The sequence below is a fragment of the Hippoglossus stenolepis genome, chromosome 1 (genome assembly GCF_022539355.2).
Source record: "Hippoglossus stenolepis isolate QCI-W04-F060 chromosome 1, HSTE1.2, whole genome shotgun sequence".
Taxonomy (NCBI): Eukaryota; Metazoa; Chordata; class Actinopteri; order Pleuronectiformes; family Pleuronectidae; genus Hippoglossus; species Hippoglossus stenolepis.
This window is the reverse complement of record NC_061483.1, coordinates 15,416,582-15,431,303: the sequence shown is the minus strand read 5'-3', so window position 1 is coordinate 15,431,303 and position 14,722 is coordinate 15,416,582. Positions and strand designations below refer to the sequence as shown.

The window sequence follows — 14,722 nt, the reverse complement described above, 5'->3', positions numbered from 1 at the left end:
CTGACAGCTGCCTCATATCAGGGCAACTGCCTTTACAAATCAGTGGCAGGTTCTGTTGCCCCCGGAAGTGCCTCTGCGAGCTGCCGCTGCCACGATGTGGGCTAGTTGTTTCTCAGCGGTTGTCCTGGGAACAGCGCGTCGCAGCACGAGCAGCCAATAGAAATGAGCGTTGACAATGACGTCAGGTCCGGGAAAATCAAAATGAATCCAAATCAATTGTACAGTAATTTCTATGATTGAATTCAATTTGTACACGGAAACAGTTATCCCTATCAGAAACAAACAAGTGCGTGTACATTGTTGTTTATAAATGTTATCTACTAACTTTATTATTTATGTTATTTACTTGATATCTTTTTATTTCTGTGACCGTGGATAATGTTATTTTAAACATTCAGGTATTTCATTTATCATTCATCAATTTAGCTTGTTTGTTTTTGTGTGGTGATATTTGATTTCATTTGAGTCACATTTTATTTTATTGATCTTAATTATCCATATATTCTGTAATTTTTTGTGCTTTGGGAAATAAAGTCTCTGGGGAAAAAAAAATCTAATTCAAGTCTACATCTTATAGTGTGTGTAAATATATAAAGTGTGTATATTTGTGTCCAGGTATTAGTCGTGCTGTTAAAACAACCTTATTATGGGGAAGTTTGAAGTATTCAAGAAAAAAGGCTGAGAAAAAGCTGAGAAAGTGTGATGCTGTGTCAGCATTGACACTAAACAGATTTTATCTCAAGTAACCATGAAATCTTGTTTTACTGAATTAAATCTGAATATCTGACTCTTGCAGCTGCTGAACACATTCATTGCGAACTTTCCGCATCTGAAACCAAACATTGTTCCCAACAGTCCCTGAAATTAATTGTTGACTTAAAGAACCTAATAATGATCTGGCCATCTTCATAGAATAATGTTCTGGGGGGGAAAAAGCACTCCAACCCTTTGTATTAAAGATTTATTTACATAACAAACAGAACAACACTGATCCAAACCCAGTGGTTTATACATCTCAGAAGAAAATGTGTCCTAAGGGGAACACGATATACATTTAGAGGAATGTATTCAAAACAGACTCAGGGAGGGGTGGTTACATTTACATTCCCCTCATAGACATAAATGCATTTACAGACTTGCTCTAAAGATACTATATGCACAAGTAAAAACCCGTTTGAAAAACCTATGACATAAAGAATATCTTAACACTTTAAGCCACACAAAGTAAACAACCACATTGTATGAAATATTCCCAGCACCACAGGGAACTTTTTTTCCCCACTTAACGCAGAATAAAAAGGAGGCTGGGACATGGAACAACTTGATGTACCTGCAGCCAAGAAAACATACATTTGTTTTACAGGCTGGCACTCTGAACACAGTTTAAAATCAAACAATAAAATCTACTGTCCATCCCACGTCCACTTTTTGTTGCTTTATTTTTCTCTTTATGGAATAGAATTTAATGTTTAGATTTTCTACACATGTACTGCTGTATTCCTTAAAGTTGCTCTCTGTGTGTCAACATAGAATACTCTCTTTTAAGTTCACCCCTTAACTCTTGACTCCTGATAAAGTGTAGACAAATATTTCTGGCAGACATCAGGAATTTCCTCTTAACAATGATTTAACAACGATTTTCAGTGACAATGCATGTTTTTGTTGTTGATAATACCTCATTCAATATAAACGTAACAGCCTTCTTATTAGATCTCAAAATAAATCTACACATTATATAATGATAGAAAACCAAAGATTAAAGAACAATAAAAATCTAAAACTTAAATCCAGTTACCAGCTCAAAACTGTCTGCCATAGAAATTGGGCTCAAACTACATCAAAAGCAATATTATTTTGTGTAGTTCAAAGGAACGACACAGGGATTTTAAATATATACTGAGAATGTTTTTCAGGGAAATTTGGTGGATTTGTAACATCATTGGTAAATGTGTTTTTTCATCTTTCTCAGTAAAACGCATTGAAAGCTGACACTGGGGATCAGGAGCAGAGCCACATACTACCTACCATCCTTTAGCAGGTGGTGTTTACTTAAGGATAATAAGACTTTTAAAGAAATACAAATGTAATTTAAGTCAAATGAGCAGCTGACACTGATGTCTACGATAGCCCAAAATGCAGAATGATGATTGCTGATGTTTTCTAACCGTTTTCAAGGGCTAAAAAGATTACAGGGGATGTTTTTATTTATTTATAAATACTCTACATTTATTTAGGCAAAAGGAAGGTTTACAGAGGAGATTAATATTTTATCCAATGGTTGAAACTGACTTTCCTAATGTAGGAATCTGTAGTTGTAGTAAATACCTGCAGCCTGAGCATGTATATTTGTAAAAGGAATGCTGAGGTGTGGCTGATGAACTGCTCGTTTCGAGGTCATAACTCTAGTTTGTTATGTGCATTAGTTTGTAATTGTGTTTCATTCGGATTTAGTTTGCTGTTCCCCAGTCTTGTGCTCAGGGACAACTTCTGAGACAGGGAGCCGCTCTCCGACACCTGCGCTCTCTGAGTCACCCACTGGCTCATCTCCCACCGGCGCATCGAAAGCCCCATCTGATGTCGAGGGAGACGAAGTCGGCGGTGATGACGGCTTTACATCTTCATTGACACTTAATCCCGTGGAGCCCTTTTCCTGATCAACTGTTGGTAAAATTGGCTCTGGTTGATCAACAGCAGCTACAGTAAAACTTTTAGATGAGACCTTTTCCTCTAGTTTCATGTCCGTTTCCTTTGGTGTCGGAGGAGAAGGTGTCGCCATGAGGTACACGACTTTCGTTGGCTGCATCATGACGTGTTGCCTGCATGAAGAGGAGGGCAGCGTTAGTAAAAGCACATTTCAGGTTAACACACAACATGGTAACCAGTATTAAACACAAGGGCTACTTAAACCATTTACTCATCACAGGGAGCCATCTGTAAAATGTCCTCAAGTTTGAATTTGAGCAAATATCATTACTCATCATTGTGGTGTTCCTTTTTTCTATTATTCTCTTCAACAAGGAGGTTATGTTTTTGTTTGTGTGTTTTATGAAAATACTACTCTACTGAATTCCTTGAAACAGTTTGGAGGGTTGGGACATGACCCAAAGAATTTTTTTAAACGGCTCCAGATCAGTAGACAGATCCAGGAATTTTCTTTCACTTTCTTAAACATTGAGATGTTCCTAAATCATGATCTTGATGATAAAAAAAGAAAACAGGCATGTTTAGGTGACTGATATTTATGTGTGTGGGAAATTTGGTTAAGATCCAAATAAAAGTCTGGATCTAGTGAATTTAAATGTGTTTTCATGAGGGGGCTGTTGGACCTTGGCTGAGGTATCCTCTCTACTGAGTGCCATTCTAGTATGTTTATTAATATCATAGATATTGTGCAACTTAATGGAAGTGTGACACTCAATCCATTGTGTGCACCTTCAAGAATGTGTTTCTATTTATGCTCCTCTACATTGTCAAGCATTTATTTTAGATTTCAGATAATATGGTGATCAGATGTGACGTGTGTATCTGTTTCTACTTACACTCGCTCTTTGTTTTTGACGTCTGCTGGGATAAAAAGAAGAAACAGCCTTTGAGACACTTGCATCACAAAATACTGAACATGATTCAGCTGGAACTAGAGGAAAAGAAAAGAAACCTACCTTTCTCCTGAATGACTTTGCATATGTGATCTGGTCGATCATTTAAATGTTTGCTCATCAGGTCACCGCCTGATGCATCCATGAGGAGGTCGCAGTTGAGACAGACCATAGTTAATCTGGGAAAAAACAAAGAAATATTCTGTCATGCTCAATTTCAAATAGAAAACACTTTTTTGTTGTACAAAACGCAAGGTATTATTCATACGTACTTCAGTTTGGATGAATTTTTCTTACTTTCCTTCTTCAAAAATCTGTTTTTGGTGATGGTGCTGTGATACCTTCATGAGAGGAAAGGAAAGATTTGTCAGATAAAGACTGAGGACATAAAAGTATCACACAGAATAAAGATTCAATAGGATTTGTCACTCACCTGATCATGTGATTCCCAATTGAAACTTTGCAACTTGTCCGATATTTACACGCACCACAATTGGAAACCATTGGGAAATGAGAAAACAAGTCGTCGACTTGTGCGTTGCACTCGATGCACGTGTGAGTCCCCTGATTAATTCTGGAAAGTGGAAATGAGGAAAAAAGTTAGTTGTGGTTTTTCTTTTAATAATTTAGACTTCTCATTCATAGGTCAAGTGAGATTTAAAGCTCCTCATTTTCCATTCCTTGTAGAGGCTTTAAAGATACTGCAGTGTATAAATGACTGAAATGTTTGGTAGGATGTTTCGTAATCAATTATCTTTATTGATCGTCTGCAGAAAGGTTCCTAATGTTATCTTAGTGTTGTGAACCACCTCATTATTCTTTGTCTCATCTTGAAACAGCAGATTAGTTTTGATTGTTTTGTCTAATTAGTCAAACATTACACACTTTTTTAATGAAGAAATACCACTGTTTACAATACACCGAAATATTTTTAGCCTGCTTAATGAAGTGTGTCTCAAAAATTATCAATTGACTGCTTTGTGTGTTTCTAGGGTTTAATAGCATCTATTATTTTGCCGTCATTAATCCTCAGGAGGGGAGGCTCCATACTAGTGGATGAAGGATCCTGAGTGACTTAAACATGATCAGCTGATGGGATCATGGATCATATATTTTCGGCGGACCAGTTTATTGAGCTGCTCAAGAAACAGTTCTGTTCATTTAAATTATCTCCACATTGTTAAATGTAGTGCAAACATTTAATCAATTCATATAATACAGACTTTTTAAAAAGGGTCTTACATTTTTAACTGGCATTAAAGGAGTAAGCCACGAAATTGATGTCAGTCTGTTTCTTGAAATTGAGCTCTCATTCCATGCATTCTTCTCCCTACACATTAACATTATCCTTCATTTGTTTCAAACTAAATGCCTCTAATAGCATAGATTTGTCGCTTTGTTGATTTTTAGTTGCTGCATAACTTTCCAGTTTGTGTTACCAGAGAAATGTGTGATGGTAAATAAGTAAAACTAAAATGAGAAGTTGCTGTAGAGTCTCTGACCTGAGATTCCTGAGGGCCAGGTTGTGCTTGGAAGGTCGAGTCTCTTTCTTCTTGCTCTGAGTCCCTTTGCCTTTTGCAGCTCCGGCCATGTTAGACTTTGCCTTGGATACACTGACTGGAGGGCTGGTGGGCGAAGTGACGCACATTATTCCTGGAGTGACGGTAACGGCAGATCGCTCAGGGGAGGTGGGCGCTAGAGGCGTCTTTCCTGAAACGGAGGCTCTAATGGTCACCTGGAAGGAAAACACAAGATGTAATGACACTGAATTACAGAAAATGTGTTATAATCAGGTCTGAAATAAATGGTGTGTTGATCCAGTTATGTCAGACCTTTGTACCCGGAGGAAGACCCTCCAGGGCTTTAGGTTTTCTGAAAGTCTTGTGGAAGTGAGTCCTGTGCTCTAATTTCTCCTTGTAGGTGAGGAAGTTCAGTCTGCATTTTCCACAGCGATGGATCCCTTTTTTCTGGAAAACAAAAAAATAAAAAACAGGAAAACAAAAAATGAGAATAATAAGCTAAGTGATTACAGCCAATTGTCCTGCAATTTTTACGAGTCTGAAAACCGCTCTTGATTCACAGAAAATGTGTAAAGAGAGCAAAAAAGAGCGACCTTAATTTCTAAGAGCAATTAATTTTGATTGACTTCAGATCTACCATATTTACTGCTCCTGTAAGTAAGATGCTGGGAGATGGAGCTTAAAGAGCAAATAAAAAGCAAATTCAAACTCTTGCAAACAGACCAATTACAGATCTAAGAATTTAAAGAATCAGTTGAATAAACATATTGACCTTGAATCTGAGTTAAACTTTTTAGAAAAGTGTCACTGGTTTTACCACAGACTGGATGAAAAGCAGCATCGTACCTGATGTTTCATGTAGTGTTGCATGTACATATGACTCGTTTTGAGAACTCGGAGACAGAAGGGACAGAGCAGGTCTTTAGTGTTTTCGTGGACGGTTCGGAAATGTGTCTCCACATCGGAGAAGAAAGACGACCTGTAATTGCACACCTGAGGAAACAACGAATGAGAATGTCAGGAATCCGAAAATGTTTACTTCGAAACGTAAAACCAAACCACCTCTCGGTAACAAGCAGCAGACCTGGCAGACATAAGGCATTTCCCCGGGCTTGTGGTTGTCCTTCATGTGTTCCAGGAGCACCTGCTCAGACTCAAACGCCAGCTCACATATTTTGCAAATGGCTGAAAAAGGAAAGAGGAAAATCACACATGAACACTGCGTGTCTGACCAAACTGTCACGTGTGTACGTGGAGCTGTGATGATCATATGTTTTACTTGAGGATTCCATCGAGCTGTGAGCGCTCTCGATGTGGCACTGCAGCTGGAACGGAGTCATATACTGTCGGTAGCAGTGCTGGCAGGTCGTGTAGCTTTCCCAGCTCTCACTGTTCTGCTTCTCCAGCTCCAGGTGATGTTTCATATGGTTCATGAACCTGCACAACAACGTGGACACACACACAGCAAGGAAACGTCACACAACCCTATATTACAAAGGGTACTGATACGTAACTGGACAACCTCGTCTCTGTCGGAAAACTTCACAACTGTCATTTATCATTTTTGGACAGTTTGTTTTAGTCGGATAAAACAGACATAGGAAAATATCACCTGAAAATCTGATGAGCAAGATTTATTAATATCTAGAGGATATGTCTTTAAACATGATGATCTACAAAACGTTAACAAGAAAATAGTTTTTTTCCCAGGATTTGCAGATTTTCTAGGTCTTAGACAATATGACAACCACTTCCAAATTGTTGGGTTATGGACGACTGGTGAAACAAAACAATCAATTTGAAGATGCCAAACCCGCGATGGGCTTTTTGTTACAAAAACTTTAATGAAAGAAATTCAAAGAGGAATTTAGATTATCTGAGGTAAATAATGAAAAGGTCACTTATATTTATGAATTTGTGTGCGCATGCAAATTTGTCAGCAAACACTGGGCTCAAGTTTGATTAAATTTATACCAAAAAAATATATCTGTGGCCTCATAATCTACATATTCAGGAAATTTGACACATTAAAACAAAACAAATGTCAAGCAGTGGGGGGAAAAATGTAATATTAATGGACTGTGTATTTTGTAGCAGTTATGGTCCAGGTCCCAAAGGGTTTAAAGATAAATGAAGTAATCTCCTTGCACCTCACTCTCTAAGCATGTATAATGGCCGTTATAATATCACCAATTACACACAGATCCTTGTTTTGCCTAATGATGTAGTGCTCCGCGGCAGCAGCTCCACAGCTTCCTGCCACGGCTGCCCTGGCGAGGCACGGCTCATTTTTCAGCCTGTACGTTCTGCTACCTCAGCTCCCCTAATAGAAATCTTTATGTGGACGAACTATGACCTCGACTGTCAGAGTGCAGTTGCAGTACAAATGTGTTTCCCCATTAAAAGCAGCTTACAGAAGCTTTTTTTCCGCTGTGTTCTGAAGCAAAGTTATTTAATCAAGGGAGCAGTTCTTCCACCAACTAAACCAGCACTCATTTTTCATCTTTAAACCCAAGAGGGAAAATGCTCCGATACTGTCATCCATCTGAGAAGAAAACTGCAGTGAGAGACAAAGAAGAAGTCCAGTGCTTCTGTACTGGCACCGGACAGATATCTTTGTCGGTGCTTCAAGTCCCAATCTGCTACTTGAGAGAATATTAATCATAAGATGTGGACGGTTTTTCATCTGAGACTCAGGGAACTTTCACACCTACATCGTTTGGTCCAGAACCTCTGACTTTTCAGTTTAGCTTGAACCAAAATAACAGGTGTGGAAGATGCCGCGATCCAGACCAACAAAAAGAAATTTAGATTGACCAGAAGAGACGGTCTTGGTCCATCTCAAACAAACGATGGCTCTGATCGTTAGCAGCATGAAAACATTTTTTGGGGGATAGTTCAAATGTTTGGACCTATTGCAGGAAGCTGAGACAGCATTAAACAAAAGAAGAAAAAGAAGCGACGATGATGTTAATGTTTCTGGTAGTAATACCGTAGTGATATTACAGTGGCAACGAAATTCAGGAAGTGAACTGGTTCATTCACTTTCTCCAGTCCAACGGAAACACTACTTTATTCAAGAAAAGTTAGCATATGCAAAAAACAAACACCGGTGTTGCCCATCAACGAACCAATCAATGTCAGGTCTAGACACAGCCAAACTAACCGGATCAAATGTAAACAATGTAAGAGACATGAACCTTGGCTCAGATTTGCTGGTGTGAAAACGTTTAGTGTTTCCTCAAATTTACTTGCAACAATTGATTTAAAAACAACACATGCAGGTTTTAATCAATTTGATCGGGTTTGTTGCTCATTAAGCGTAATGTGTAACTAAATCTGTTTCTTATCTTGGCTTTAAAGGGCTTTCTTGCAAGTTTTCACCCTAAATGTTCAGCTGCCCCGTGGCAACTCCTCATTTAGGTTCACTCTCACCGCTCTAATTGCAAACATTTACAGCAGGAAGCTGTTTAAAGAGAAAAGGCTTTAAGGTTAAAAACACACAACCTGGTGCAGACATCAACCTGAAGACAGACACCGTTAGAGACAAGCTGGTGAACAGAGGGAAGCATTTAGCAGCTAAAGAAACAGATATGTCCCTTAAAGTGAGAGAGCGCTGGAAGGAGAGTGAATATTAAACGTATTTTGTCAGGTAGCCAGACACACAACTCCAAATGAATGAAAATGTTTCTACAAAACAAAACATTCAGAGCTGCACTGTATCCTTGCTGCGTGTCAGCGGGTTGATTTAACAAAGAAAACCATAACAAATGGATGAAATTAATAATTAAACTGTTATTTTACTGAGGGTCCGAAAAAAATAAACACAATCTTACCTGATATTGTTCTTGAGAATTTTCAAACAGCTCTGGCACTTGAAGGTGCTGTTGGTCCTCTGCACCTCCATATTGTTCCCATCTCCCTCAAAGTGGCCGTAATAGAACTCAGAGACCAGCATGATGCGCTTGTTTGCACTCATGGCTGATTGAGCTGCACTTTCAACCTTTGTACAGCAACTCTGAAATTAAGAGGCATTTAGAGGTTTAGAGCATTTTCCTCCAAATCTGTTGATGACTAGGAGCACATTTTTATTTTCTATTTGAAAATCTCTTTTATGCTACTTTAACGTTTCCAATAAGGGACTAATGTCAACAAAGGTTTGACTCACCCTCATATGAAATTTCAAAGCTTCTGGCATTGTGAATTCTTCTTGACACTTGGGGCACTTTGTCTTGATGCCGTTTTCCAGTGTGCCTGATACATCTGTTAGATGTGACAAATAATAAGATACAAATATGAGTGGACCGCAGATTAGGTTTAGGGTTTGTTTACAGTGATGAGATGACAAAACAGTGTCTGCTAATGGTCACTTACCCAAATTGAGCTTTGCTTTTTTTTCTACACTGTCAGTTTGCTGCAGTATCAATCCACGTTTGACTGGTGTTTGATCTGTGTGAAATCAAAGAGCATTAACATTTTAATCACTGCCAGCACATTGAGATGAGAATATGTTTAAGTAAATCTAAAGCCCCTTGTCCACTGGTCAAAATAAACACTAACATGTGGCTTTAGTCTGCAATGGGAATAGGTTCAATCTGCATCCACTCCCAGGTGTAATGAGTCAGTAGACAGGTGTTTAGTTGGCTCTGATCAGCAGTGATGGAAACAGGACCCCCGGGTGTACACCCACTAATATTGGTGTAGAAGAGGAATGGAAAATGTACCTGTGTTGAAGCTATTGGCCTTTGTAGGCACAGAGAAGGCCTGAAGAGAGATCTGCTGGTTGGGTTTCAGTTGATTTGGTTGTGTTGAGTACACAGTGGGACTCTGGACATTAGACAACGTCACAATGTTGTTGCTGATTTGTTGCACCTGAGGCCTATGGACAGCACTGGGTATGATTGTGCCTTGACTGACCTGCTGAAAGATCTGCTGCTGACCAGCTGGAAACAGAGAATACAAATTCTCAAGACCAATTTGACATGAAAACATTAAAAGTATTAACTTCATACTAAACTTCACTTATATTATACTATAACACTCAGGTTTACCTGCTACGATTGCAAATGAAGTCCCAGGGGGATACTGCCGACCAAGAGAGGCAATAAATCCAGGGTTGTTCACTAATTGCGGAGAAGTGACAATAAAGCCCTGGAAAAAGGTTAAATCCATAATTTAACAAAGTAATACTTCATCATGCATCAAGCACATTAATTAACATGAAAAGCTCTTCACTCCATAGAAAACAAGATTACAGTCAACTGACAGTTGCTCTTTGCTAAATATTTGGAATATTAATGGCATGATACCTGGTTATTTACAATGACAGGTTGCGGCGTGACAGTTGTCATAGTGGGTGTTGCAGTAGTCACTGTATTTCCAGTGATATTCAGTGGCACCATTATTTGTGAGGAGCTAATGGAAGGCTGAGGATCAGGACGCTTTATTTCTTGTATTCCTGCACTGTTCGTCTGAGGAGGTTGGGGCGGCGGCACACTGTTCTTCTGGTTGTTAGCTGTAAGAACAATGAAATGGACCAAAATAAGCACTTATAATAATAATAGCAATCATTTGTGCCTTTGGGGCTTCAACATCAACAAAAGTAGGTGTTAAAATTCTTCACATTAATGTATAAAAAATGTGCTAGAACATACAGAGCACTCCGACGAAGATGGGTTCATCATCATCATCCTCGATCATGTGAACTTCAGGAGCTTGTTTCTGCCAGGGCTCCAGCTCCTCCTCGACACACTCCATAAAAAGTTCAGACATTGTGGAGCTGCAACAGAAAAACACTATTAGTCAACTTGATACAAGAAACTGCAGACTTTAATTAACATTACACTTTAAAACTACTACTATTGCAAAGCAGTGAAGAGAAATATGCTAAAACTAAAAGCTTAAAGACCGGCTGCTTTAAAGATCAGTAGCTTAAAAACGTGATTACAACACAGACTAATATATATTTGATACACTGAAGTTGAGGATGAATTGTTCAGCTTAACATCAAGGCTGGGGCTCAAAAAGATGGGAGCGAAAACAAAAACACTAGTAAAAAAAAAATCTATGATGGCTGATTTAAATTCTATTACTTTCGCCAAGGACGTGTTTTGGACTGCGTTTGTTTTTTTTATTAGCAGGATCACGCAAAATTCCCCAATCACTCCATTTCCAAGACATATTGTGGAGGAGTTGGGGCATGACCCAAGGAAGAACCATACAATTTGGATGCGGATCCAGATCAGGGGGCATAAGAAAAATGCTCTGTGGGGGGGAAAAAACTGCAAAGAGTGGTGATAATAACAATCTGTGGGTTCAGTGCTTTAAATGAAAACCTCCATGGTCCTTTTGGCAGCAACCAACCAGTGCATGTGCAACCATTACAACCGTGCATACAACTGTGGCAGTGGGACTGGGGCCCCAGTATTTACGGTGGCTGTTTATAACTTGAACATGAATGGTATAAATCACATTTTAAGATGGCGACACTATTGGTTGCCATAGGAGACTGCTGATGCAGATGTGTAGGACAGAATAAACAGGGGCCCGAGGTGTTACATGAAGAACACTTTGCTAAAATGACGTGGGGTTGAAAACATGATGTCTTGGTTAAGATCCAATTTTGGCGTGTGTGCTAATATTGTTCCATGTACAACTAAATCCTACAACTACTCACAATTCAATCAGTGCGATGAAGAGAAATCTGCTAGCAACGCTCCCCTGATCCCCACTGGCTAACGTTAGCATGGTTTAGCTCAGCGCTGTTTTGTTATTAGCCTGCCGGACCCCCTCTACAGCAGCGGTAGCTAATGCTAACCAGCTAGCGTCCGTGGCTGAGCTGCTGTAGTCTGAGGTGGGATTACAAATAATTTGATGCTTCAAGACTTCGATATATTTTTGTCAATCTCCGATTCAAAGTGTCACGCTATCAGGGGTATCGGTTATCGATCACCGCGCCATGACATTAGCGAGGCTAATGATGGTATTACCTGAGCGGTGGATGCTGGGACAAAGACTGTGGGAGCTCCGGCTGCCTCCCCTCTCACACACAGCTCCGCAGCCGGGTCGAGACAACCGAACTTCGGCTAAGTCCTTTTCCACAGGACGACAGAGTTCAGACAGTGCGGGACTATTTCACACGGGGAGAGGGGGAGAAGTCTTTCAGATGGCCCGAGGCGGCGGAAACACTCCGCTCGCACCAATCACACAGGACCTCGCTGCGTCTGTCTTCTTCTTCTTCTTCTCCATGTGCTTCTTCTTCATTTTTATTTAATGCTGGGTGACAGCTGGTGTTTATGGCGCATTACCGCCACCTGGCTACTGGAGAGGGCGCCACACTTCTCTGCAGCCACATCTCTGTTCAGTCTCCTCTCTTTTTGTTTCTTTTCTTTTCCTGCCCTCTCCCTCCTTCAATTTACTTTCTCCTTTCCTTTATTTTCCTATCCTCACCTCTCTTGTTGTTTCCTTTACTTTCCTCTCCCCATTTTCTTTCTTTTCCTCTCCTCTTATCCCTTTTTGTTTCATTTCCTTTCCCCCTTTCCTTTCTGGTCGTCTCCTCTCCTCTCCCCCGTTTCTTTTCCTTTCAATTTTTCCCTCCTCCCTTCCTTTCCTTTCTTTACTCTTTTATTATACCGTCATTCTAAATACTTAAATTTAACCATGCAGATGCCTCATTTTGTAAAGTGCTGTCTGTTTAGGTTCAATAAATTAAAAGTAAAATCTCACGTATGATTTTGATTTAGCTTATTTCCAAAAAGTACAATACTTAAAACGGTCACTGTAAAACAACTACATTAATTCATTCAATTACAATAACTTTTGAATCAGAATCAGTAAAAACTTTAATCATGCCCACAGGGAGAATATGTTACAATTGCACAACACACAGGAAAGTAAAAGTAAAAACTAGTGATACACAGTAAAGCAAGTGAACAGAAAAAAAATCTTACCTCACATGTGTGAGGTAGAGTCTGCCTCTTTATGGCACACAGCAGGTCCCGGGTCCTTTCCTCCCTGGTGGTGCAGTCCTGAACTGAATAAACGTAGGGAGTGTTTTCGAGCTGAAGCCCCTGGAGATCATGAAGAGTCTGGAGTCTGACTGTAAATCAAAGAATACCACTCGCAAAGCAAAAAGAGGGAAATAGTTGCTGAGTGAAGGTGCACTGGCAGAGGTGGGATAAAACTACTGTCTCAGTGCCTTTACGTAAGTTTACATTTGAGGTAGCATTTACATGTGATACCATTTTATACATTCTTGTCTACATGACTGTTTAATATGGCTGCTTGATTTAAGTGCAAACAGTTTGCATGGGACTGGAGGCTTCTAAAGAGGCAGCATAAGAGAATCACAGATTTAGACCAACGTTTATAAAACAGCCATGGTGAGTAAACACCATGGCTGTAAACACCACTCCTTAACAGCAAGTCATTTATCTTTGTATCAGATTCCTCACTTCTCAATCCCTGTAAACATTAGTGCATTATAGAGAGACTATGAACTACTAACATGCATTTGAATATGAATAGGTTTTGACATTTTGGTCTGACAATGGTCTGCACACAAACTTCAACATGCAGATAACTTAACATTCTGTGTCTCGATAAAGACGAGACATGAGTTTGACATTCTGTTGATTCAAGTTCAATACGACAAAGCAAGGCAGAGGACAGGATAGAGAGGGAGTCTGGCAGCTGGACCGGTCTGTCTGCAGCTGGTTAGACGATGTTGTAGATTCTGCAGCATCCTGGACTCTGGATAAAGACCCAGGGTTGTTGCTGATTTGGGACCAAGGTGTTTCTGTGGCTGTAGTCACTTTCTGGAAAAGCTGCTGATGATCATCTGGAAAACAGACCAACTCATATGTAAAACAATGATAATTAGGATAATAAACAGTAACAAAAAGTTATCAAAATCACCCCCCAAAAAATAAAGGCCCCATTGAAATGTCATGAATAACTGAAAATAATTAAGAAAAAGTCTCCTCAAAGCTGTCCTCAATTTTACCTGGTGCTATTTCAAATGAATTCCTGGGAGGATACAGTGTTCTGAGAGAACCACGATGAATCCCTGGGAAATAGAAAGAGAATCCATACAGTATCTTAAAATACAAGACCAGTATCCACGTGAAAAACATTTTATAAATTAAACAGCAAGCTATAAGTTATCCAGCTAACCCATTACAAATAAATACATAAAATAATTCTGATAAGATCATTACTTGGTAGTTGAAGACAACAGGTTCAGCTGTTTTCAACGTAGGTGGTGAATTCACTTGATTTCTCTGAAGATGTGACAAAGGCTCCAGACAACAATCTGACTGTTCTTTCTCTGTAACAACAAACAAAAAGACAGAATATGATACAAGTTAATATTTGGAGAATAACATTTGAGCATTTGTAAGTATTGTAGTCCAACTCAACTCCTTTAATTAATACCTCCTCTGTTTAAAACAACATTCAAATATCAATTTATTCTTCATACCTAGTTCTATTTGACCAAACCATTCTAAACTGCACATATGATGACATGTTTTGACTCAACAGTTATTTGTGTTTTATTGGAGTACAGATGTCGGATGTGTAAAAATCTCAACACCAACATGTTCC

The 14,722-nt window shown here is 39.3% G+C and overlaps 1 protein-coding gene and 1 long non-coding RNA gene across 5 annotated transcripts; both read right to left on the bottom strand.

Moving 5' to 3' along the window:
* Positions 1 to 947: 947 nt before the first annotated feature.
* On the bottom strand, positions 948 to 12,364 carry znf280d (zinc finger protein 280D). 4 transcript variants are annotated; one of them, XM_035160468.2, is made up of 19 exons: positions 12,106 to 12,364; positions 10,771 to 10,895; positions 10,426 to 10,631; positions 10,168 to 10,267; positions 10,034 to 10,059; positions 9,841 to 9,943; positions 9,491 to 9,565; positions 9,285 to 9,379; positions 8,953 to 9,134; positions 6,396 to 6,553; positions 6,201 to 6,301; positions 5,963 to 6,109; positions 5,429 to 5,563; positions 5,099 to 5,331; positions 4,030 to 4,170; positions 3,869 to 3,937; positions 3,660 to 3,775; positions 3,540 to 3,564; positions 948 to 2,816 (listed from the first exon to the last, which is right to left on the bottom strand). In XM_035160468.2, exons 2-19 carry the CDS (start codon positions 10,886 to 10,888, stop codon positions 2,438 to 2,440), a joined length of 2,409 nt encoding a protein of 802 aa, XP_035016359.2. In that variant the 5' UTR covers positions 10,889 to 10,895; positions 12,106 to 12,364; the 3' UTR covers positions 948 to 2,437. The 4 variants fall into 4 exon arrangements, with proteins under 4 accessions (XP_035016359.2, XP_035016334.2, XP_035016344.2 ...); XM_035160443.2 differs by having other exon boundaries at positions 9,841 to 10,059; XM_035160453.2 differs by having other exon boundaries at positions 3,540 to 3,561; positions 9,841 to 10,059.
* A 638-nt stretch (positions 12,365 to 13,002) lies between these two features.
* LOC118111675 lies at positions 13,003 to 14,443 on the bottom strand. Its single transcript, XR_004697111.2, has 3 exons — positions 14,335 to 14,443; positions 14,121 to 14,183; positions 13,003 to 13,955 (listed from the first exon to the last, which is right to left on the bottom strand). It is a non-coding gene; the product is annotated as an uncharacterized LOC118111675 (long non-coding RNA).
* Positions 14,444 to 14,722: the final 279 nt, after the last annotated feature.